The sequence below is a fragment of the Monosiga brevicollis genome, genomic scaffold (assembly GCF_000002865.3).
Source record: "Monosiga brevicollis MX1 MONBRscaffold_15 genomic scaffold, whole genome shotgun sequence".
Lineage (NCBI taxonomy): Eukaryota > Choanoflagellata > Craspedida > Salpingoecidae > Monosiga > Monosiga brevicollis.
This window is the reverse complement of record NW_001865052.1, coordinates 235,756-259,668: the sequence shown is the minus strand read 5'-3', so window position 1 is coordinate 259,668 and position 23,913 is coordinate 235,756. Positions and strand designations below refer to the sequence as shown.

The 23,913-nt window shown below is 55.3% G+C and overlaps 4 protein-coding genes across 4 annotated transcripts; 3 read left to right on the top strand and 1 right to left on the bottom strand.

The window, feature by feature from the left end:
- Positions 1 to 471: 471 nt before the first annotated feature.
- MONBRDRAFT_32986 (uncharacterized protein) lies at positions 472 to 3,706 on the bottom strand. Its single transcript, XM_001746979.1, has 13 exons — positions 3,583 to 3,706; positions 3,293 to 3,452; positions 3,112 to 3,199; positions 2,986 to 3,038; positions 2,816 to 2,870; positions 2,587 to 2,669; positions 2,349 to 2,427; positions 2,155 to 2,260; positions 1,692 to 1,821; positions 1,461 to 1,547; positions 1,299 to 1,375; positions 1,050 to 1,209; positions 472 to 893 (listed from the first exon to the last, which is right to left on the bottom strand). Exons 2-13 carry the CDS (start codon positions 3,422 to 3,424, stop codon positions 510 to 512), a joined length of 1,434 nt encoding a protein of 477 aa, XP_001747031.1. The 5' UTR covers positions 3,425 to 3,452; positions 3,583 to 3,706; the 3' UTR covers positions 472 to 509.
- A 167-nt stretch (positions 3,707 to 3,873) lies between these two features.
- MONBRDRAFT_32985 (uncharacterized protein) lies at positions 3,874 to 6,234 on the top strand. The gene is made up of 9 exons (XM_001747106.1): positions 3,874 to 4,014; positions 4,163 to 4,200; positions 4,358 to 4,461; positions 4,557 to 4,673; positions 4,800 to 5,007; positions 5,112 to 5,221; positions 5,347 to 5,524; positions 5,676 to 5,938; positions 6,091 to 6,234. The coding sequence occupies exons 1-9, from the start codon at positions 3,883 to 3,885 to the stop codon at positions 6,168 to 6,170; spliced, it is 1,230 nt and encodes a 409-aa protein (XP_001747158.1). The 5' UTR covers positions 3,874 to 3,882; the 3' UTR covers positions 6,171 to 6,234.
- A 2,090-nt stretch (positions 6,235 to 8,324) lies between these two features.
- MONBRDRAFT_26617 (uncharacterized protein) lies at positions 8,325 to 10,067 on the top strand (the record flags this gene model as incomplete). Its single annotated transcript, XM_001747105.1, has 1 exon — positions 8,325 to 10,067. One exon carries the CDS (start codon positions 8,325 to 8,327, stop codon positions 10,065 to 10,067), a length of 1,743 nt encoding a protein of 580 aa, XP_001747157.1.
- A 609-nt stretch (positions 10,068 to 10,676) lies between these two features.
- MONBRDRAFT_26616 (uncharacterized protein) lies at positions 10,677 to 23,852 on the top strand (the record flags this gene model as incomplete). The annotated part of the gene is made up of 30 exons (XM_001747104.1): positions 10,677 to 12,436; positions 12,668 to 13,466; positions 13,802 to 14,145; positions 14,854 to 15,265; positions 15,483 to 15,626; positions 15,716 to 15,900; positions 16,030 to 16,795; positions 16,917 to 17,194; positions 17,317 to 17,837; positions 17,911 to 18,035; positions 18,181 to 18,316; positions 18,442 to 18,512; positions 18,610 to 18,818; positions 18,920 to 19,440; positions 19,522 to 19,613; positions 19,776 to 19,919; positions 20,030 to 20,122; positions 20,235 to 20,291; positions 20,720 to 20,844; positions 20,961 to 21,132; positions 21,227 to 21,283; positions 21,394 to 21,496; positions 21,580 to 21,847; positions 21,988 to 22,112; positions 22,209 to 22,312; positions 22,407 to 22,478; positions 22,606 to 22,719; positions 22,826 to 23,152; positions 23,259 to 23,310; positions 23,386 to 23,852. 30 exons carry the CDS (start codon positions 10,677 to 10,679, stop codon positions 23,850 to 23,852), a joined length of 8,643 nt encoding a protein of 2,880 aa, XP_001747156.1.
- Positions 23,853 to 23,913: the final 61 nt, after the last annotated feature.

The following is a 23,913-nucleotide window of genomic DNA, read 5'->3' as shown; positions in this document are numbered from 1 at the left end:
GTTACAGGTGTAGAACATGTGAGTGTGAGTGCGTGTGAGGGTGGTGTACACGACAGAGCCGCCCAGCAACAACAAATCCAATCGGAACTATTAGCACTGGTTCAGTACCAGCAACCTCACATAGAGTCCCTCCACCTGGACTCAACAAGGAACATGCACCTCTCGCACAGCACACAGCACACAGCACAGAAGGGAGTACAAGAGGACCGAGGAACGCGTGCTCTTTAAGATCTTGCCTGGCTCTTCTTGCTCTTATAACTCTCAAGCCTACGTTGTTTGTTGATGTTTTACATTTGGCCCATTGCCAAACCCTGCGTGGTTGTGTGTGCCTCAGGGGCGTTGACATGTTTGCTGACGTTATTTTGTGTCGAAAAAATGAAAAAGAAACATTGAGGAGAGCTAGAAGACTGCATGAGCTGGGCGTGTTTCTGCATTAACTAGATCCTAACATGCTCAGCAAACAATTCAACAGGAAAGCACAGGTCGATTTGCGGGTGGAGGCATAGAGTTCAGCTCATGTCCACGTCTCTGCCCTCATCATGGTCTGCATTCTGATCATCCTCATCTGCATCCGTATCCAAGGCCTCGTCAACCGGGGATGCAAGCTGCCATGGAGAGCTCTCTTCGGCATGTCTGTCAACAAGACTGTCCCAAAAACGCTCAGCGTCATCGCTCTCCTCATCAGAAGAAGGAAAAAAGTGGGCTGGCTCTTCACCCGTCGGGGATCGCAGCAAAAAGCGGCGAGACGGCTCCCGCATAGGAGGTGAAGAAGTGAATTCCCCTGCAGTTTGATGATGGTCAGCCTCGGCAACTTGCATGGGCTCCTCTGTACTAGCCGCTGCTGAGGGAATTTCCTCCTCCTCCTCCTCCTCCTCCTCATATGACTGTACCAGCTACTCAAGCGCCAAAAAGAACCACATCAGACTCGCAAAGTGAGTGCAGAGTCCCTTGAAGCTCACCCTTCAACATCACTCATGCATGTCCCTCCCCAACGAGATGAACAACAATAACAACAACTACTACAAATCCACACACACAGAGTTACATACTTTGACAATGCGGATCAAAGCGCTGCCAACAAGGCCGTCGTTGAGCAAAGCAGGCGCTGTCTGCACATCCTGAAGAATTTGCTCAAAGGCCTCTCGTAGACGCGGCAAACGCAAAGAGTCCAACACCAAAGGATCATCCAAGATCTTGAGAATGATGGGGCTGGTTAATTCGCAAAACGGTACGAAAACGCTGTCAGTGAAAACAGAGATGGCAAGGCAGATGCCGCAAGAGGTGGTGAGCGCACGAACTTGTCTGGTTCTGCTTTGACATTTTGCAGTGCTTCTGCCTGGGCTTCCAGGTCTGCTCCCGAGAGGAGGAGGTGAATCTAAACCAGGTCGTGGACCCACGTGAACAGCAACGTGCGTGAATGTACCACTCATTGAGTGTAAAGGCAGAGAGCTTGAGCATACCGCTTGGGGACGATTGTTTCGCGTGAGTTGTAAAGCGGCCACGACATTATCATGGGAAAAGCCCATCTCCATGAGGTTTTGATAGGCCTATGATCCCCCCCAAACCCCCGGCACGAGTAGCAGGGAGAAGAAGGGGCCAACGCGAGATGCAACAAATGCCAGACCACGCGAGGTCACTGGATATTTGGCTACTTGGCTGCATGGCGGAGACATCTGGACATGCCTACGTACGGCGGCATCGGGTTGAAAGCGCTGGCCAGAGCGCAGAACGACAGGCTTGGGAGGCGGGGTGATGGGGCGGTCCAATGACGGATCTGCTTCGGTATCCAGAAGCCACACCAGAGCCGCTTCCACGTTCATGCTGTCAGTAGCCAAAACAAGTTAGAAAAGAAAGTACAGGCAAGGGCAAAGGAAAGGGGCACGACGAAGGGGCGAGAAGAAGGTGAGATCATCCAAGTATCAAGTGAGCAGATTCAAAAGAAGTCGCGCGGACAGGAAGCTGGACACTAAAAGCGATGCCAGCTCGATCATACTCTGTCGCACGAAGGGCACGGATGCTGCGCAGCTCAGGAAAACCCATATTCGTGAGAGAAGCGAGGGCATCCTATGTGGCAGGTCCAGACCAGTCGTTGCAGAACAGCTCATATGTCAGCATGACACGTATATACGACCACTAGCTTTATAGCCAACAGACCAAACATGCGAGCGATAGCAGCCAACACAAGACCACACCTCGTTGACAGTAGAGCGCGGGTCAAACGGAGTGGCGTCTTCGTCAGTGGCATCTTCCGGTGTTGCATCTACACGCACGCCAAAAGAAAGCTCATGCTGACAAGTGCACCGCAGAATGAAGGCGAGCAATGGAACAAGATGGGCAAACAGCTGCACCTTCTTCAGGTGTGTAGACACCCAGCTCTTGCTGAAGCTGGCAGGCGAGACTGTGCATGGTCGAAACGACAGCCATGAGCTGGGAATTCAAACGAGAGGGAGTTCAAAGTAGGGTGATTCCACAAACGGGGAAGGGGCATCGTGAGTGACATTTGGGTTGGCCATTACTGAGGACAAAAAGAAAGAAAGAAAATAACGAAAAGGGAGCAAAGCGAGGCACGATACAAACTTTACATACTTGGCCGTGAAAGTCGAGTTCCTGCCCCCCAAATCGGGGTTTGTGGGCCTTTAGGGTGCGACCCGTTCGGTTGCCACGATTCGCTGTACATCGGGGGCAACGCGTGGGTCGTCGTCAGTAATGTGCTAACTCATGCACGTACGGCCAGCGGCGTTTGGAGGGCATGCCAGCGCTGGCCAGCAAAAAACGGCAAGCAATCTGAACTGGCGGCTATTGGGCGGATACATACTGGCCGTCAGCGACATGGTGAAGCGTCGCATTTGCATGCTCGTGATTGGCTTTGGCTGGAAGCATCAAAGATGTAAACAGGTGAGTGGTGTGGGCCAATGTATCACATTCAGTGGTCAATGCATGCATTCAGTTGACGCGTGCCCTGGCTCAGTCTGGTCATCAACACACCTCGGGCACAGGTTTGGGGGACCAGTTCAAACTTGGAGTGATGGACAAGTGGTCTATGTGCATACAAATGGTGTTGAGCTGGAGTGGTTTGGGGTCAGGCTCTTGTCGGAGGCTTGGACCGCCAACCTTGGTCTTGGAGGCCCGCCTGCGAGAGGGTTTGGTGTTGGACAGCAACGCTGTCCAAGGGAATGACGCCTCGACTTGGAGCCGAGAGCTAGGAAGGGAGAGCATTGACGTCACCAAAGTCAGGCAGCCGACACGGCCCAACAATGCGCAACTGAAGGCCGCGCTGCACTGGAGGACATACAGGTACGAGTTGGCAGTCATCTTGAGCCAGGCCAAGCTTTGAAAGCCTCACTAGTAGCTGCTGACAGGTGTCCTGCCCATCGACCTGCAACTCCACGGGCTCGGCCTCGAGGTTGTACACGACCAGCTTCATCCTGGACGGTTCGGCCTTGAAGCTGCCTCTAGCTCAGGCGCAATAAGTCACTTGATCAAAAAATGTCGATCATACGCTCTCACTTTCCAAACCCGAAGCACGTCAATACCCGTCGCCACCACCACCACCAAACAAGCCTGCTGTGCCGTCCAACATACCGCTGCTGCCCGCCGATTCAACCTATTGCCACTGCCACTGCGCCACCGTCACCGCCACCGTCACCGAGAAGTTGGCGCGGTCCAACAGCGTTTGCTTTTGTAAGAGCTTGTTGCTCTCTTGGTCGTTGACAACAAAATGAGACAGAGAAGAGATTTTGTCAGATGAAATTTGGCTCGGAACCAAAACTTTTCGCTTGAAAGCGTGTTTTGAGCTGCTCTCTCTCTCTCTCTCTTTCTCTCTCTCTCTCTCTCTCTCTCTCTCTTCGCTCTCTTTTTTTTTTTTCGAGGTCACAAGAAACCATGTCGGCCTCGTCGCGCGATACAAACCATTTGAATCGGCAGGCATGGGAGTCGGCTGAGTTCCCCATTGTCTGTGAGACATGCCTGGGTCCCAATCCCTATGTTCGCATGACCAAGGAAGCTTTTGGCTCGGTATGTGTTGGGTCGCGGTGGTCCGTGGCGCGAGCTGCAGGACGTTGAGCAACGACCGGTTGCATCGCGCACGCTCGCTCCTCCCGAGTCTCGACACCGCCCGCTCACGTCCGCCCCTTTCTCCCACAACCTCTTGCTGGTGTTGCAGGCTTGCAAAGTGTGTGAACGTCCCTTTACCGTCTTTAGGTAGGATTGTGGCTCGGCTAGGCTGTCATCATTGGCCCGTGCTTCACGGGGCTACTACAGACAAACCTTGGGACGGGGCATCCGTCGCATATCACGTCTCCTGCTTTGTGTGCTCATGCGCACACCATGCCAACCAACCACGCATTTGATTGTGCAGGTGGCAACCAGGCAAAGGCTCGCGCTTCAAAAAGACAGAGTTGTGTCAGACGTGTGCCAAGATCAAAAACGTTTGCCAGACCTGCGTCCTGGATCTCGAATATGGTTCGCCTGCCTTGCTTCTTCTGACCCGTGTGGGGGCTTGCCAGTTTTTGATCCAGGTGTTTTTTTGACGCGTGTTGGTACGGAATGGTTCGTAGGCGTTCCTGTCCAACTGCGTGATCGTCTGCTGGGTCAGGAACAGGCCCTGCCCGAGTCAGCCGTGAACAAGGAGTACTACATTCAGAACCAAGAGGCAAAGTTTGCACAGATTGAGGGTGCGTTGTCGTCATCTGCCCGCGGGGAGGCAGGTGGCCTGCTGCTCAAGCTTGGTGGTGGTCTGCACTCTCCTTTGTTGGCCCTTGTCTGATCCCTTGCGATAATGGCGGGCTTTGCAAATCCAGGACACAATGCCTTTAACCAGTCGTCAGCGTTGGCCATCACGGGTGGTGGGGATGCAGCAGGAGGTCCCGCAGGCGGCAAGCTGGCAGCTGGGCGGGCCATCCTTGAGCGCCTCAAGGCGCGCGGGCCTTACTACAAACGCAACGAAGCCCGGATTTGCTCGTTCTGGGTCAAGGGCCAATGCACGCGCGGTGACACCTGTCCTTTCCGGTCAGGCCTCTCTCTACGAGCACCCTCCCGCATCTACCGCGCGCTTGTGCTGATTGTCAGCTGATTTTGTGACGTTCTCGCCCTCACTGCTGTTTGTGTTCCAGACACGAGATGCCCACGGACCCGAAGAATCCTTTGGCCAAGCAGAACCTCATGGGTCGCTACCACGGCACGGAGGATCCCGTCGCAGAGAAGTATCTCAAGAAGATTCAATGTACGCTCTTCCTTATCCATGATGGTTTGATCGTATCAAGCCGTCGCACCGTATTTTCGCTCGCAACTTTCTCTCTGATTGGTGGCTCATCTTTGTCGGCACTCATTCTTGGCCCGTGTGAGCAGCACGGCCCAAGGCCGAGGCTCCCGCCGATACCAGCATTACGACGTTGTACATTGGCGGCGTACGGCCAGACCTGAACATTACAGCCGATGACCTCCGTGATTACTTTGAAAAGCACAGCCAGGTGGCTGCTGTTCGATTGGCCCCCAAGCAATCCGCGGCCTTTGTCGAGTTTGCCACGTATGTTCTTATATCTCTAGCCACTGTTGTCTCCGGCTTGGGTCCCGATGAACCATGGGAACGATAGGGACAAGGCGCTCATGGTTAACGTCATCTTTCTTTTTTTTCCTTCCTTCCCCCCCTTTTTTTTTGCCTGTGTTCTTCCACTCAGGCGCGAGGGTGCCGAGCAAGCCATGGAAATTGCGGCCGTCAACTGCATCATCAAGGGGGAGCCACTGCGTGTGATGTGGGGCAAGGCCCGTAGCAACAACAACAGCGGTGGGCGCGGCGGCGCAGCACCCTCGGTCGCCGTACCGGCTCTACCGGGCTTTGGTTTGCCGCCCGGGTTTGGCATGGCCCCGCCCCCAGGAGCGCCTGGGGCGGGCGCGCTTCCCCCGGGCCTTGGTCTTGCTCCGCCTCCCGGCATGGTCGGAGGTATGTTTGCGAAGCTTGGTTTGAGAGGCATTTGCAATCAATGGGGACAGGGGGCCAGATGTGACAAAGCAGGGACTGAGAGGCGATATTTTTGGGACTGCACCGAGGCTGGCTCGAGCTCATGACTACCCACTCTCTTGAATGCACTGCAGGTCGTCCCGGCATGGCTTACCCATCCATGGACCCGTCCCGCATGGGTGCCAAGGCTCCTGCCAAGGCACCCACCAGCTAGAGCTGTTGTTTGTCGTTTTCTCGTTTGACACTCTTTTCTCCTTGCTGGTCTGCAGAAGAGGGGGTACTTCTCTTCTCAGGCGTGGATTCGACCTTTGATTGGCACGACCGACTTGCCGTTGGGGTGATAAATTTCACAATGAAATCTGCCGGGCTGAGCGCATTTTCCTGTTTTCCTGCAAGGACCACCCCGACGCTCGTGAGACATTAGGCTGAGCAAGTGCAGACGGGCGGAGATTCTGTCCCATCTATCCATTGATATAACGCAAACTGGTCAGGGGTTGGGCAGGGATGTCTGGCTCGTGCGGCTACACGTCAAAGTAGTTTGGGCTGACAGGACCCGTCTGCATGACAATGATGAATTGTTGTCCCAACACGTTCAAGTCGTTGACAAAGAGAGGGACAAAGCGAGGGAGAGTGAGCGTACCAGAGTTGTGCAGTTGGGCAACACTTGAGCGCACAGCCGTACCCTCTTTTTCGCGCGTGCGTCGCATGACCGCGTCCGTTGAAGATGCATCCGCAGATGGATGCATACTTGCAACCTCCTCGCCCAACGACAAACACAACCTTTTGGGCGGGAAAAGATTGTCGACAAAAAAATTGACTTGTGTGTCAACTTTAACACTGTGTTACGTGTGCATGGCCATAGGAAGGGTGACGTGGCGCGCTCGAGCTTAGGAAAAAAAAACCGGATCAAATGGCAGTCGGGGCCGGCCGTTCAGCTCGGGGACTTTGTTAATCTCGGGACGATGGGGCTTGACGGCTTTTCTTCCTCTTTTTTTGAACGTTGAGGTCATGCCCAACGAACGACCCCGTCTGTACGACTATACCTCAACAACGAAACAAGGTGGCGTGGCGCTCGCGCGCCACGGGTTGGTCGCTCGTGTGCTTCAACTTTGTTTAGTGTTGTTGTGTGCTTTGTACCTGATGCTAATGAATGCAATCTCGTTGACAGGGGTACATGGGTGAAGCCCGACACCATTTGCCCCGTCAGCACATGCTCGCTCGTTTGCTTCTTCCTCTGTCCTTGAAAAAAAAAAAAAAGCTTCAAGTGCGGATTGGCTATACCTAAACCACTCGGGCGGCGAGGCGAGGTAGATGGGTGCGGCTGGTGGCTGTGAATTGGATTCATTTTTCCTTTGGAACCAGCGACGACCTCATTGCCGCCGCAACTCCAGCGCCCATCGTAATCACACTCATTGCCCTTGTCGCCCTCAACCTTGTCCACTGCCTGGTGGTGGTGTCACCTTTGTTTTTATAACCACGATCTAGTCCTGCGTCGCCGGGCAATCACAAACCACACCTCCCCTCTCCATTGCCTCCGCCAGCCAGCCCGCGCCTCCCCCCTTGATCGCCTGGTCGTTTTGGTGCGGCGTGCGCTTGACACCGACCCTTTGTCTGACACCCACACATTGCGCCTGCATTTTTGATCTTGTGTTGTGTGTCTCTCTCTCTTTCTCTTTCTCTCTTTCTCTCTCTCTTTCTCTCTTTCTTCTCTCTCTCTCTCTGCTTGCTTCTGCTTTTAACAACCAACACAGTCAAACACGAGTTTATGTGTACATGTAAACTCGATCAAGCTTGCGCGCGCGTTTCGTGCCTCTACTCTTTGCCACCTCAACGCCATCGACTTGGTCCACGGGTAACCGACGTTGAATCAGTCATTTTCCAGCGGTAAGCCTCCGCCCCACTCATCAACTCGACGGGCAGATCGCCCGACTCAGCAATGCTGAAAGGAGTCGTTCTTCTCCTCCACCGTCTTGCTGCCACCACCATTGCTTGCAGCGCTCCCGCTTGTCCTCCCATGTTAATCTGTTGTGCCGGTCTCCTTCCGAACTCTGCTCATCCGCGACTCTTGTTGGCATTTTTTTTCTCTGCTGCACAGCTTTGCCTACCCTTTTTCCCTTTCCATTCTCTCAACGAGCTCGCTCTGCGCTCTGCGCCCACTACCCCTACCTACCTTTGGTGGCCACAGCGTGGAAAACTATTTATCATTTCGACCAGGCCTTTTTCTCTGTTTGTCTGGTTGCCCATTGGCTTTGCGCTTCCACCCCACCATTATTGACAAGCGCCTGCCCTTTTGTGGGCTCTCCGTCCTTTTGTTCTGCACCTTTTATTTCTCCTGCCCGTCTTGGCCCTTTTGACCAACATCACCACCATGATGGCCACGACTTCGTCTCGCAGCGGCTCGCCCCAGGGCTCGCCCCGCACGCTGCGGGCCAACAAGAGTCAGCAACGCGCCGCCAAACTGGGTGACGCGTACAACAATCTCCAGCGCCATTTGGTGGCCCACGAAGCCTGGACGCCGGACGAACGCCGCAAGACGGTCATTGCTGCTAATAAGCTGCTTGCGCTGCATGCCAAGCAAGGCAACTACAAGGCTGCCGAAGACTTGTACCACGACACCTTTCCCGCCTATGAACTCAATCCAGACACCCATACCTTCAACACGCTCATGAACGCCGCCGTACAGGCTCGCAAACCTGAAAAGGCCCGTGAATGGCTGGCTTTGCTCCAAGAGGATCCAGCCCTGCACCCAGACCAGACGACCTGGAATACCATGCTGGGCCTCTATGTCAAGTGCAACGACGCCAAACGTCTTCACCAGCAGTTTCTCGAGCTCCTCGACCAGCACTCGGTTGACAAGATCAGTTTTAATACCTACCTCGGCTACCTTGCTGCCCACTGCACGACCATCGACGAGGACATCCTGGATGAGGGCCTTGCTCTGTTCCGCCAGCTCAAGCCCCGCAACATTCACCCCGATGGTACCACCATGGGTGCCTTTATGCGCCTCTATCTGCACCGCGAGCAGCCCCAGCGCGTGGTCGAGCTGTTTGAGCAAGACATGCCCCACTGGAATCTGCGCCCCTGTAATCACACCGTCTCCATCGTCATCCTTGCCTACCACGACCTGGGACGCGACGACGATGCCCGTCGTTCCTTGGTCAATCTGTGGCAGAGCGAACCCCGTTTGGACGAGGACGTGATGCGCTCTCTCGTGGTCCTCTACGGCAGTCACGTCGAGAACATGATCAAGTGGATTCACGACGTGTGCGACGAGCATGACCTCGAGTGGAGTGCTTGTCTTGCCGGCTTTTTGGTCCGCAATGTGGCCAAGCTGCACGGGTCGCTGGTGGCTGAGCGTTGCGTGGCCTCAATCCGTGACCTGGAGCTCGCCGTGGATAACGTGGTCGTGGGCATTTTGCTTCAAGCCATCGCCGACGACGCTGTTGAAAACCGCCAGCATCGTTGCCTGTATTGGCTTGAGCAGATGAAGTTTATGGGCTGTGAAGTCAACGCTGCTCCCCTCACCAGTGTCATCAACGCATTTGGACGTGAGGGTGATGCCGCTGGTCTGCTCGAGCACTTTCACCACTGCATGCGTGATGACGTCTGCGACGAGCTGATGTTCCGCACGGCCCTGAACTGGCTCAAGAAGCTCCACCACACGGAAGGCGTCCACGAAATCGAAACGGCCTACAAGTCTTTCAAGGCGCGTCGACACCTCCTCGGTGGCCCCGTCGTCCATTACAACACTGACAGCGGCAGCCGCAGCAACGGTTCCCGCTCTGGCCGCTCGTCGGCCCGTGACTCCCCCAGTAACTCCCCCCGCGGCTCGCCTGCCCCTCGCCGTCGAGGCATGTCCCCAGCCAAGTGGGAGGCTGGCTCACCCGTTACTCTTCCGCCGCATCACCTTGGCTCCAGCCAGGCCCGCTCCAGTTCGGCACCGCGCATGTGGAAGCCCAACAAGCGTGCGGATGCAGATGACAATTGGCGCAGTGCGCTTGGCACCACCGCCCCCAGCGTGGCCGCCGGACGACCGCGCTCTGGTTCATATGGACCACGCCCTGAGCGCGTACTTGTACCCGGCGTTCGCAAGATGACCCTCTCACCGTAATGAGCGCGCTTGAGCGGCATTTTGCCCAACGCCAGTCTTTCTTTGCATGTTGAATGTCTGTGTTTATTGACCCAAAAGGTGTCTGTGTCCCCTCTTTCCCCACCGATTTATGTACATTATCGCGTGCAGGGCGCTTTTCATAGTCTTGTCCGATACCCTGCCCCAGCCCCACTGTGCATGCGACGTGTTGGTCGTGTCACGCCTCTTGTGTCTTTCTCTCTTGATCGCGCTAGCTCTCCTTTCCACCTTTTTCACCGTGTCTTCAAGTGTCTCTGCTCCCATCTGTCTGGGGGCGTCTATGAGACATTAGCCTCTCTAATTGTGTGTGTGCGTGTGTGTGTTATACATCCGATATAAATACCAGACCTCCTGCCTGCTCTGATCCTTCATCTCTTTTCTTGTTCTGAAGAGATGGTGCCTCTAATCGATTCGTGAAGAGAAGCAAACCCCCATTCCCCAAAATCAAACCTCCATAACACACAACAACAAGAAAGTTTTGATCTTGTTTTTTATTTTTACTTTTTTGTTTCTTGTGTTGTTGTTGTGGTACAAAACCAGGAGTGCCAGTGGCAGTGGCAGTCATCTTGCCTTGCATATTGCACCATGGTCATGGGGGCTGTCGGACAGTGCGGGGCAATGCGCGCAATCGCCATTGTGGGGGTCTTGGTGCTCGCGATCGGCTGTATGCCGCGTGCGGCTGCGCTTCAAAGTTACGACTTCAACTTTGGGTGGCGGCATCGCCTGGGCGGTGACGCCGCCGCCGCCGCACGCTCAATCGCAACTGCTGCCGAGCACGTGGGGCTGGCTGATGATGCGGGCTGGGTCAACGTCTCAACCCCACATGACATGCTTATTGTGCAAAACATCTCCGTGGACAATAGCCAGCAACAGGCCAACATTGCCCGCAACAGCGGCCAGTACATGCGCCAGTTTAGCCTACCTGCCAGCTGGGCAGGGCAAGCCATCTACCTCTATTTTCACGGCGTTTTTCACATTGCCGACATTTATCTGAACAACCAGCACATTGGGCATCACGCCAATGGCTATACCTCCTTTCACGTCCGTCTGGACAACGTTCTCGATGAGCAGCGCCGACCCGTGCTGCGCATGGGTGAAGACGCCACGAATCAGCTCTACATTTATGTCAACGCCAGCTTTGGCTCGGGCTGGTGGTACGAGGGTGGGGGCATTGTGCGTGATGTTGAGCTGCGCGTGGGGAATCCCCTCCATTTCACAATTGATACCCCTTGGCTCCGTGGAGACGTAGCCACTAACAACATGTCAGGCAGTGGCTTTGCCGTGCGCGCTCCAGTCGACATGACCTTTTCCAGTAATGTGACCAATGTGGGGAGCACGACTGCGTCCGTCCTGGCCACACTGGCCCTTTACACCGAAGATGACACGCTTGTTGCCAACATCACAACGCCGTTGGCAGTGGATGTGCCCGCTCAAGGCCAGGCCTTGGTGCAGATCCCTTGGACCCAATCAGACGTCAACCTCTGGTCCGTCCCCCGGCCCTACCTGTATGAGGCACGACTTGCGTTGACAGACGCACAGAGCGGTGCCGTGCTGGACACCGCCCGCATCGTCACGGGCTTTCGCAGCATCGCCTTTGAGTCCAGCACCGGCATGTACCTCAACAAGCAACACGTCAAGGTGCGTGGTTTTTGTGACCACAGCGTCTTTGCCACCGGGGCTATCATGCCCGACCGCATCAACCTCTTCCGGGCCCAGGTGATGCGCAGCGTGGGCGGCAATGCCTGGCGCATGGCACACAACCCGCCCTACGAAGCTCGCCTCAACTTTATGGACGTGCTTGGTCTCTTGGCGCTCGACGAGAACCGTGACTTTGGGGGCGCCAAGCAACAGGGTGGCGTGTCGCAGGAGACAGCGGCCGAGCAGGTGCTGGACATGGCCGATCTCATTGTGCGCGACCGCAATCATCCTAGCATTATGGCGTGGTCCTTTTGCAACGAAGTTGGATGTGATAACGAGAGCTCGGCAGAGCCGTTTCGTGCAATCTCCTACGCTATGGACGGCTCGCGCCCGGTCACTCAAAATCACCACGGCACCAATCTGTCCACCGCCTTTCTTGACATTCAGGGTTTCTCACACAAATCTGGCTCGGACTTTGATGCCTTTCATCAGACCAATCCCAACAAACCAACCATGGCCACCGAGTGCTGCAGCTGCTTCTCCCAGCGCGGCGAGGACGCCGACCTGACTCCCGCAAGCAAGGAGTTGGCCAATGCCACGCGCCCAGGCCTCTTCTACAATAATCTGATTGCCAACTGCACAGCCGATCAAGTACTGGAATCTGATGCCCGCGACTTTGTAGCGGGCACCTTTGTCTGGAGCGGCTTTGACTAGTAAGTGAGGAGTGATACGTCCCATGAGAGGTTGACCTTTATTATTGGCGATTCTTGGTGTGGTGGTGCATGGGGTTGTGATGCCGGTGCTTCATGCATGCCATGATCTCGAGCTGAGGCTTTCACTCATCTCTGCACGACGATCGCTGCATTTTCTTGTTTTCTTGTTGTTGTTTTTTTTTTTTTTTGTTGTTTTTTTTTGCTTGTCTCCTCGGTTGTCTTGCTTCTTAGCCCTGGTGAGGCGCAAGGATGGCCTCAGATCATCAAGTGTCGCGGAACATTGGGCGACGTGGCTGGATTTACCAAAGAAACTGCTTATTGGTTTCGAGCCTGGTGGCTGAACAACATTTCCCGCAGTGATGCTGGACGCCCCGCGTTGGATAGCAACCATACCGTGTTTATCGTGGAATCTTGGGTGCCCCCGAAAATTGGCTCTACTCGTTCCATCAACGTTTATGCCGACACGCCTGTTGTCGAGTTGCTTGTCAACGGCAAAGTCGTGGGCAAGGCTGACATGCCCTTCTTCGGAGCCGTCAACTTTCCTGCAGTGGCATATTCAGCTGGTAATATTACGGCCCGTGGCCTGGATGCGCAGGGGCGCGTGGTGGCGGAATCCACCAAGCAGACCCCGGCACCGCGGGGAGCGTTGCAATTGTCCCTGGATGCACCCTCGCCAAGCACGGGCACGGGGAGTTCGCTATTGATGGATGGCCGTGACATGGCCATGGTACGCGCAGCCATCCTCGATGCCCAGGGAGAGGTGGACCCTACCAGCAACGTGGCCGTCACCTTTGAGGTGGTGTCCGGCATGGGCCGAGTCTTTGGAACTCACAATGGCGACCCTGCCTCACTCACTCCCTTCCATGCTCCCACGCGGGCGGCATACCACGGCCTGGCGCGCGCTTTTGTCAAAACAACGGCCTATGCGCTGGGCTCGGCCGCGGATCGCGCAGTTGTGGCCCAGCTGTCGCCCACCCCGTGCGACGTGACGATCCTGCAAGGAGACAGCCCCGCTCTTGAGTCCATCAAGGTGCGTGCTTCAGCACCAGGCTATGATGCTGTGGAGTTGGATATCCCGGTCAGCGCCGATCCGACACAAGCATCGCCCCTGGCAGCCGCATTCCAGGGTCGCGACGTCCTCGCCCGCCTGTCTTAGATCCATCGGGATGTGCCACCAGCGTCCCAAAGAATTGATCCACATGTACGGTGTCATTTAGTGAGTCGGTCTTGAGAATACTACAGTAGACCCCATCAGTTCCTAGCCCTGGCATTGTCCACAGAGGGATCACACTTCATACCATCAGCGGGGGTTGGAACCGAAGCCATTTTCCAAGACCCTCGGCATGATTGTACCTTTACTCACAGATCCATTTCTTCCATCGTACCTCCACGCTTGACCTTGCAGACATATGGAAGAAGAAATGGGCTGCAACTTTCAACATCATCAATGTTTCTCTCTCTCTCTCTCTCTCTCTCTCTCTCTCTCTCTCTCTCTCTCTCTCTCTCTCTCTCTCTCTCTGTCTCTGTCTCTGTCTCTCTGTCTCTCTGTCTCTCTGTCTCTCTGTCTCTCTGTCTCTCTGTCTCTCTGTCTCTCTGTCTCTCTGTCTCTCTCTCTCTCTCCTCTCTCTCTCTCTCTCTCTCTGTCTCTTTGTTGCCGTTACGTTCAAGATAGACACACGTTTTATGAGCAGCAAAACCATTTCACGCATGTGCGACACACACAACACACACACACACACACACACACACACACACACACACACACATACGCACGTATCGTGACACACATACGCACGTATCGTGGCACACAGATATCCGACGGTGTTGAGGGTTGGGGTGGATGGTTGAGAGCTGGGAGGAAATCGTTTCTTGCGGTACGCTGAGCCACCTCCCACCCTCACCCTCTTGAGGGGGGAAGGCGAGCTGGATGCGTGAGAAACGGCACGATGGCGACAGCCGAGGAGATGGATGCCGAATTGCGACTTGACGAATTCGAAGATGGCTTGGCTCCAGTCGCATCGACGGTGTCCACACCAGCGCCGCCCACGCCAGCCTTGACCACGACCACGCTGGTAGCTTCGGCGATTCCAGCCCACAAGCCAGTGGCCGTGTCCGAGCCTGCGTCGCCCACGCACTTGCGCGAGTCTGTCTTTCCCGTGGTCCGCGGCCATGCGGCCCTTGGCGCTGGCCGGAGTCATGGTGGTCGCGCTACACCTTCGCCGAGTATGCCACGGCGACCCCTCGATCGCCACCGTGGCCCTGCACCGCGCCGTGCATCAGGCTTGGGCAACGCCTCGACAGGAGGCGACACGGCAGGCCTCTCCGAGGATGACATGCTCTTGCTCGATTGGATGGCCCTCTACGCTAGCCATGATATTTTCAACGTCTTCGTGGTCGAAAATCCAATCCGCCACCAGGTGCACCACAACTTTGGCCCCCTGCCTTCCTGTCCTGCTCATCATAGTTTTCTTTCCACAGCACAAACTGGGATATCCGAGCACATGCACGCCAAAGCACATGCGCCTACTCACAGCTCTGTTCGCTGCCTTTGTACGCGCACCACAGCTCGTCATCGAAGTCCCGTACAATGCCAAGGCCGAAAAGGTGCTGGAATGGCTCACCTTAGTCCGGCCATCACCAGGCAACCTACAACACCGCCTGACCACGGCTGCCCAACCCGGGGTCCGCTACTCGATGAGCGAACTTCATGGACACCATGCCAGCACCAACAACGGGGCTACGCCCGATCCTACCAACCCCACATCCTCGCCCCTTGTGCATCTCGATGCTCGCACCTCGCTTCTGCGCCCCGCGCTCCCAGCTCCTCAGGTTTGTCCTCTTCAACCTCGCCTGAAGCTGCACAAAGAAGATAGACAGGCCGGCTGTCAATTAGGCAGACAACATGGAAAGCCAACAATACCGTTACCCCAACGATTGCGTTGATGTCTTTGCCCGACCCGGGGCCTCGATGCTTGCGACGCCTGCCCGTATGGCCTCACGCCAGATTATGTTCCCCCCGTGCCCCATGCTTGATCCGCGGCATCAGCTTATTATCTCGGTCACGGGCGGCGCGCGAGACCTGGTGCTGACGACCCGGCTTCGCGACACGCTGCGTGTGGGCCTGCGCCGAGCCACTGACGTCATCGACACTTGGATTACCACCGGGGGCACCAATTGCGGTGTTATGAAGGTAAGTGAGCCAGTGTCAAGCTGCCCGCAACACGTGTTGAGTGACGAATCTTACTCGTGCCCGAACATCTGCTGGCCTGCATGGGGCAGGTAACGGGCGAGATCATGGCTCGTGCCCAAGACGGCGAGACTGGCCGTGAAGCAGGCAGTGTGCGCCTTGTTGGTGTGGCACATGAGCAACATGTGGGACTTTTGCCCAACACCTACGAAGCTTCCCAATCTACTCTTGATGAACCAGCCGTCGTCATTCGCAACTACTCGGCCAATGACCACCGGTATGTCCGAGGTGCTGATCAATTTCCTAATCTTGATGTGCAGCACTTTTTTGAGAGCCTTGGTAGACCATTATTACAACTTTCACCCCCCACACCCCCACTCATCACTACTACCACCCCTTTTTGCAGCTCCTTGGATGAGAATCACGGTGTCTTGTTGCTGGTGGATAACCCCTACACTTCCAAGAGCGAGGGCACCGCCTGGACCCTGGCGTCTTCGGGCGAACGTCAGCACGCGGCAGCTCGATCAATTCGTGACTTTCTCAAGGGCAAGTCCCGCCTGTGCAATCTGGAGCTATGGCGTCAACGCCTCGGCGCCATCCCCCCGGGTACCAATGCGCTTCATGTGATTTTGCGAATCGGAGGCCCAGACGGTGCTTCGCAACCCGGGGACCTCGAACTTTTGGCGCGGCTCCTTGATGCTTGGCCACGTCAAGAGGAGACCACAGCCTCCATCACCTCGCGCCCGCGTACCCTGATTCTTCACCTACTGCTGGATCGCACTGCGGCCGACTTGTTGGCACCCGACGCACCTCTGGCCCGGCGTTTGGATGACATTGTTCGACAACTGGGTCGTGAGCAAATCCGCTGCCTCACCGGCGTTTTAGCTGGCGTTGAGTATGCCACTTCCATGCACATGCCTTGGACAAATCTCCGACACCTGATGCGTGCATTTCGCTTTCACACCTCCCTGCACGCCAATTTTGAGATTTCTGGCCTACCAACGCTACGCGATTGTCTCAACGATTTTCTGCAGGCCACACAAGTGGAACTCGGCCGTTCTGCTCCCCGCCGCTATTGCGATGAGGTCATGCACACAGACGACGTGGTTTTTCTCTACTCCATGGATCCTCACGGCTTTCGCTCCCTTCACCTGTGCTTAACCAACACCAAGGTTTGAATTGGGCCTGCCTGTCTCTCTGCTTTGTCTACGTGACCGCGTTCCTCACCCCATCTCCACACACACCCCTCCCCAACACACTCGCGTGCGACCCTGCTGCCCATCTTAAACGCAGATCAAGAACTCAGTCATTAAGAACGACAACTGGATTGACATTCTCGAACCGCAATCCGACCTACTGGTGTCGCGCTCTTTCGAGCAAGACGATCACCAAGCAGCCTTGAACGACGAATCCTTGCTGGGGATGAGCACCGCTGGTCCCCATACGCTACTGCCTGATCTGCTGGATGAGTTTGATGTGCAGACAATTTGTGTCGTGCCCTTTGGTTCACCATTCCTGCATCGGCACGGTGTAGCTGCCGAGGCCCTCTTCGATGCTCCTTCAGGCTTCCGGTACGCTGTTGCTTCGCCTTTTGTCTTGTTTGAAGGCGCTGACTACAATCGACGACAGTCTTGTCGAGCCAGGCGACACTACGTGCGCCTCTTGAGTACCCTCACACTGACGCGCACAACAGGTTTAAACGAGGTGGAGAGGTTGAGTTTCGAGCAACATTTGAAGAAGCTGCCAAGCGTCGGGCAGGCTCAGGTCTGGGCACACCTTCAACCGCAGCTGCTGATGCTGATGGCAGTGACAGCATTCATCGGCACAGCACAACCCAGCACAAACTGAATAACGACATGAGTGAAAGCCACACGCCACTCGCATCCGTCCGCAAGCGATCCTCTACTCTGGAGACGGCAACAAACATGTCGCAAGCCGCGACAAGCAACATACCCACTCCTCCGCCCGTGTCAACCCCGGACGTGCGACCGGCACGCGACCTCTCTGCTCTGGCCTCGCTCCACCATCGCCATGCCCCTCGCTCGCGTCGTCCAGATGAGACGTTACACCGTGCCATATTTCCGCAATGGCAAGATGCAGCCACTACGCAAGTGCCACCGGCACCGCCTCCACCCCAGCAAGCCCCCCAACAGCGTCAAACCTCCGGCGGGCGCCACAAACGCGGCCATCGACAACCTCGCGCTCGCACAGAAGGTGTGTATAGGCTGACTTTCCTTGTGAACTTGCGCGTGACCCCAGTACTCACCATGTTTATCACTCGGGTCAGATCATCGCAAAATGTTTGGCAGCCTCAAGGCATACGAGACTTATGCCGTAGTATTGGTCATTGAGGGCGGTCAGGTCACTCGCAATGTCATTGAGAAAGCCGTGACCTCGGAAACCCCCGTGGTGGTACGTTTTCGCCGGCCCGTTGGCCAAAGGCTTTGGGCGCAACATCAGATGCGTATTTGGATGAACCGGCTCGTGTTTTTTGTCAGCGTTGTCGGCACATGCCTTCATTCAATCAACATTGACTAATGTATGCGCGACTTGACAGGTGCTGGATGGATCAGGCCGCTTTGCTGACGTTATCTCTTACGCCTGGCGCCTATTGCATGACGTCGCTCCAATGGCCAGCAGTTTCAGCATTTCGCAGTTGGAAATGCTGCTTCGCCCTTTTATTCCGACCAACGGTCCGTCATCGCTCGGGCTGCGCGTGATCGAAGATCGGTGACTTTGTCCCGGCATATCTCAGCGACCAAAGTCGGAAGACGACGCGCACTCACGTTTTCACTTCCAATATGCTCCTGTGTGACAGTGACTGATTTTGAGGAGGCGCTGGAGCGGGAAGTAGCCTCGATTTTGCGTCTCGTAGCTTTGCCCAATCAGGTCGGCATGATGTGCTTTCCACGACATGATCATTATTTACTTCTGCGCCCTGGATCGCGGGCTGACGTCTCGCTCGAATGATGCTGTGCATGAGCAGATCACGGTCCATACCCCCTATGAGGGCTATAGCTCCCTGGATGAGGACATTTTGCGTGCCATCATAGAGACGAAGCGGCATTTTGCTGGCGTGGCTGCCGATAGCTATGTTGGGAAGCTCTCGGAGTTGCGTCTGGCTCTCACATTTGGCCGCATTGAACTTGCCAAGGCGCGGTTTACGCAGCTCGTGTCTTTTGTCAAATCTGAAGGGTATGTCGGCCGTCGCCGAAACCAAGCGCTCATGCAACGTATGGAGAAGAATGAAGCGTCTCACTCTTCAATTTGGGATGACATATGCCTGTGCTCCACAGCGCGACACTGCAGGCCAAGTTCAAGCAAGATTTATTTGATGCCCTGCTGTGGGCGCTGCACCGCTCAAACGCACCCTTTGTGGATGAAATCTGTAAACAATTGGGTAACGACATTGGCTACTTTATGTCCTATTTAATGGCCGAGCAAGTCCCGATGAGTCGACGAGGGGACTGGCACAACTGTTTTGAAAAACTTTTCTCCCCCGAATTGTTTCGCAAGCATCCGGCCTTGGATCGGCTGTTCCGCTGGGCGTGCCCGCACGTTTCGCCGGCGCGACGGTACACCTGCGTCAAAGTTCTCCTCAAAACGCTGCTGGCCAGCAATTCCTACCTCGTGTCGCGGGCTCGTCAGCAGCGTCGCCGGCCCACCATTGCCAAGGACAAGGAGGGACAGTCCATGATGCAGGCGGCCCCGCTAGCGCGCAAGGCCATGACGGCTGTGGAGTCCTATTACTATCTTTTTATATGGTCACTGCTAGCGGGCAAATATGACTTGGCCGACATTTTTTGGCGTCGTGGCGGTGCGTTCGCTAGCCAACCTTGCTACGCGTTGAGTGGTGCTTGCTCAAGCCGAGATTGCGCCCTCCTCTCCATTTGCGTAGGCCACAGCATTCAAAATGGTCTCTTTGCCGCGACGCTCCTGTCGCGCATGGCTCAGGCTTCACCGTTTCGCAACCACCTCCAGTACAAAGCGGTACGTGTGACCCGAAGCCAGTTTGCATAGAGAGAGAGAGAGAGAGAAAGAGGGTGTCAAGGCTTGAGGGGAGGGTGTCAAGACATGTGACTACCAAATCACACCTCGTTCTTGTTACCTGGCTCACATATGCCATCCCACGTGGCATGCTGCGTTTGATAGGAGTTGAACAAGATGGCGGAGGTGGCCAATCGCTTTGAAAGATACTCGACGGAGGTACTCGCACAATGTCACAGCTATGATGAAGCCCGCACTTTAGCCCTGCTGAGCTGTAATCTCCACACACTACCCAACTTTCCTGCCAAGGTGCGTGCCTCTTGCTGGCACATTGAGCACTGACAAATCTAGTCTTTCGGTGGGCGTTTGTCAAGGATTAACAACCACGCGCTTCCCCTTTTATGCTGTTGATTCGGCAGCGATTCGTCGACAAGCGGTCAAACACGATTGTTGACGCAGCCATGCAAGCCTCCATGACGGAATTTATCAGCCACGCTGCTGTCGATACCCATGTCAGTGAGGACACCGGAGATGCTGAGGCACTGACGCACATCTCTTGTACACCGTGTGGGTGCACGTGGAGAGCGATTGTCATGGGCTCAACTTGCTTCACTTGGGCACTAGGTTGAAAACTCTTGGCACAAACGCGACGACTACCAACGTCTGAGCACAAGCACCAAAGTGAGTTGATTACTGGTCCTGAGCTATGCTTTTGTCGTTATGCGCTGTGTGACCTCCACAGTGCCATCTCATGATTGCTGCTCATACCTCTCACCTGTGCCATAGTTTTACTTGCACTTTTTTTCGCACCTCGTGCTGGTTAGCCTCATGTCTGCGGTGCTCGTCTTGCCCTGGAAACATGAGATATCGGGGCTCGAATGGACGGTGGCGGCTTGGATGATGGTGTTGCTTTTGGAGGAAGCAGATCAAGTCCGCGTCCAAGGAGCTTTGGTGTGGTCCGCTGACATCTGGAATCGCGTTGACGTCGTCTTGGTACGTGCTAGGGCAAGGGCCCAAGAGGGTGCGGAAAAGAGCTTTTTATTTAATTTGGCATATTTTTTTGCAGCTTGTATCTTATGTGCGTTCACCCTGATTGGCCGCGACCACAGCTGTCGACCTACATCACTAGCTTTGTCTGCCGCCTTGTGCGCAAACATGCTGGACTGAAGACCCAGGGCGCCTCGCGCATCCTCTTTGGGATGGTCATCGCCATTGCTTTTTTACGTCTTTTACGGTCCGATGAGTTTAATCGTTTGCGCTGCACGCCCGTTGCGAGATCCTTCCATCCTGCTGTGTGGTTGTGAGCCGGTCTCTTTTGACGGAGTTTACTGCGCTTTTGATGTGCAATAGATACACCGAGTCATCGCCACTGATTGGCCCCAAGCTAATCATGATGCAGCGCATGCTGCTTGATGTCACGGTCTTTGCCGTCTTTGCCCTGGTTTTCCTGCTGGCCTATGGCTTTGCCACCTTTGCTGTAATGACCTCAGTCAACTACAAGGAGGCACTTCCCAACCTTTGGGTGCGCTTACGCACGTTGCCTGGCTCGCTTGGGACTGCCATGGAAATCATAAAGGCGCCTGGCTTATAACAAGCATTCATGATGTGTGGCTCAGGTGGAATTTGTCTTGATTCGGCCAGCTTTCCAGACCTTTGGCGAAGTTTTCCTCGAGGTGCGTTGTCCTTTCAGGCCAAGATGCAATTTTTGGTGTCTTGGCTTGGGGGTTCATTGGACATTTTGAAGCTTGAAGTTGGGTTGACGGGGTGCGTGCTTGATGCGTAGGAGTACGATGAGCGCTCCTCGTGTGTGGGCGAGAGCGTGTTTTCGTCCTGTAATGCGGCACAGTGGTTGATTCCCATCTACATGTTCATCTATCTCTTGGCTGGTGAGCAACGCTTCACGATTCGGACCGACATGCATGGCAGCACGAACCTGACAGAACCCTGTCTGCTGTGCGCTGCCTGGCAGTCAACATTCTCCTGGTCAATCTTTTGATTGCAATGTTCAGCCGGAGGTTCGAGCACATTCAGGGCGCTACATATGTGTACTGGCGCCTGCAGTACTACCGTTTATTGAAGGAATACCAGCTACGCTCTTGGCTTCCACCCCCGCTGTCTCTGCTGGCCTATGTCAGCCGTATCTGGCGTGCATGGATGCAGCCACCGCTTTTGTCAGCCGAATTTGACTCGGACGACATCAATGAGCTAGAGCAATTCCAAGAGCGTCAGACGGAGCGGTATGTCCGATTGTGGAAAGGGGGAGGTGCCGCCAGCGCCTTTGTGAACCAGCCAGGCTGCTTTGTGTCGGGCGCCGTTCCTGCTGCTTTTTAGTAAAATATGCGCGATCATGCTGCCCGGTTGAAATTGTATTGGCCAGGTGGTATGAGCGCAATTTGGCTTCCGCCGACGCCGGTTTGGCGGCCCAGGAGATGGCGCATGGCGAGCAAAACTCACTCAACGGGCAAATTCTGCAGCTGATGCACTCGGAATCCATCCGCAGCGGTACGCCCACGCCTGCATGCACAGGCAAATCGACCAATTTGGTTCGCAGCCATGTGCCCTAACCACTGACGCGGCCGATGCCCATCCGCCACGTAGCCCGCTTGGAGACCCTGCTGCTCGCTGTGGTTGAACGCGACCCTTGGCGCCGTAGCAGTCTTGATCATGAAGAGGAGCCGCAGCAGCGCCTGAGCGTGTATCATGTGGGTGCATTGCAGCACTAGCATCCCAATTGGCCGCTCCCCTGGCGTTTTGTGATCAGTCACTCTCTTACTTTTCCATCTATCTGGCTTTTAGTTGGCCGAGCTCTTTGGAGTGGGTCGCAATTTTACCACACGGAAGCAACATCGCACCGCGCGGTTAATCAATGTATGGCTCTGTCTTGAGCTTTTTTTTTTTCTTTTTGTTTGTTTTTGGTTTTTTTTTTTTGTAGTTGTTGCATTGAACACTCAGACCAGATGCTCACGACGCAAACGGGGGACTCTCGGATGCGCAGGATGCCCTGCCCTTGCGACTGTCAACAATGCCACTGCGTGGCTGGCAAGCCATTTATGAACAAGACCCGCGTGCCGCTGAGGAAATTGCCAAATATTGTCGCACACTTGATCAAGTGCGTGTGACTAGGCCAATCGTCTGGCACAAAACCGTACTGCCCAAGTCCTTTTGTTTCCGCAATGTCTCACATTGTGCATGATGTTGGGGAATACCCGACTTAGACTCCGGAGCAGTTCTTTGCGCAACAGTATCTCAACACAGTTGGACCCACGGGTTGCTGGCTTGACCCCAGCCTGAGCGAGCCAGGACCCAATCGGCGCGTTATTTATGTCATTACACGTTGGAAGCGCGGGCATGGGCATGTCATCACACGACGTGGCAGTCCCGTGTTGGAGGCGCTGGTGGTCATTGACGATGCCATCGAGCTTCAACCCACGCTCAAGCTGCCATTTGCTGCAGAGCACGGCTACTCAGTGCTGCCACAACAGGAAATTTTGCAAAGCCTAAGCATGGCCAAGTTGACACGCCGCGGCTTTAACATTCATCAGGTATAGCAGGTCTATCTTTGAGAGGACACTTGGCTGTGATGTTGCAGCCACCTAGCGAGCATAGATGCTGAAAACACCCAACTCATGAGCTCGTGCGCGTTGGCAGATTTTGGCTCTGGTAGTTTCACTCAAGCCTGAGTACCGACACTTGTTGCAGAGTACGTCCATTGTCACGACAGAGCCGACGTCTTTGCCCTCCACATTTCACACGCCCCGCCGCCCGGCGCACGGAGAGGGGCGGGCACCAGGCGCCCGCTTGGATCCCGGTGTTCCTGGTGGACAACCCATGACTTCAACGCCCACGATGGAGCAACAACCGATGGAGCTGAGCTTCACACAGCGAGCCATGCGACGCCTGAGCCGAAAACTCAACCACCGCTACTCGGACAGCGAGCAAGACCCCGAGTCGGGTCGAGCGGATAAGCCAGCTTGGGAGGACTTTGAGGCCGAGTACATGTACTGGGATTCGCCGTTTAACAGCGATACGCGCTGGGTCGAGGCTGACGTGCGCCACTTTCATGCCGAGGATGGCAGCCTGAGCGACCTCTTACTGCACCTGCAAAAAGCTTCCATCGTACACAAGCGTGAGCACCAATTTGCTTGGGTGCCAGTTCATCGGCACTGGCACCTTTTGTCCGAAGACGTGCGTGCTCTATTACACCTGGTGTGCATGAGCCTGCAACCCGAGCCGTTCTGGTAGTGGGACCAAAGTATTCGTAAAGTAGGATAGAGGTGATGATAGTTTGCCCCGGGCACCATGA

Coding starts and splice junctions, on each gene's coding strand:
- MONBRDRAFT_32986 (XM_001746979.1), bottom strand. CDS start 3,424: ATGAAGCTGGTCGTGTACAACCTCGAGGCCGAGCCCGTGGAGTTGCAG. Junction 2,670..2,815: donor CACCATGTCGCTGACGGCCA/GTATGTATCCGC, acceptor CCCGATGTACAG/CGAATCGTGGCAACCGAACG. Junction 2,261..2,348: donor TGTCTACACACCTGAAGAAG/GTGCAGCTGTTT, acceptor GCGTGCGTGTAG/ATGCAACACCGGAAGATGCC.
- MONBRDRAFT_32985 (XM_001747106.1), top strand. CDS start 3,883: ATGTCGGCCTCGTCGCGCGATACAAACCATTTGAATCGGCAGGCATGG. Junction 5,008..5,111: donor GGTGACACCTGTCCTTTCCG/GTCAGGCCTCTC, acceptor TTTGTGTTCCAG/ACACGAGATGCCCACGGACC. Junction 5,222..5,346: donor GTATCTCAAGAAGATTCAAT/GTACGCTCTTCC, acceptor CCGTGTGAGCAG/CACGGCCCAAGGCCGAGGCT.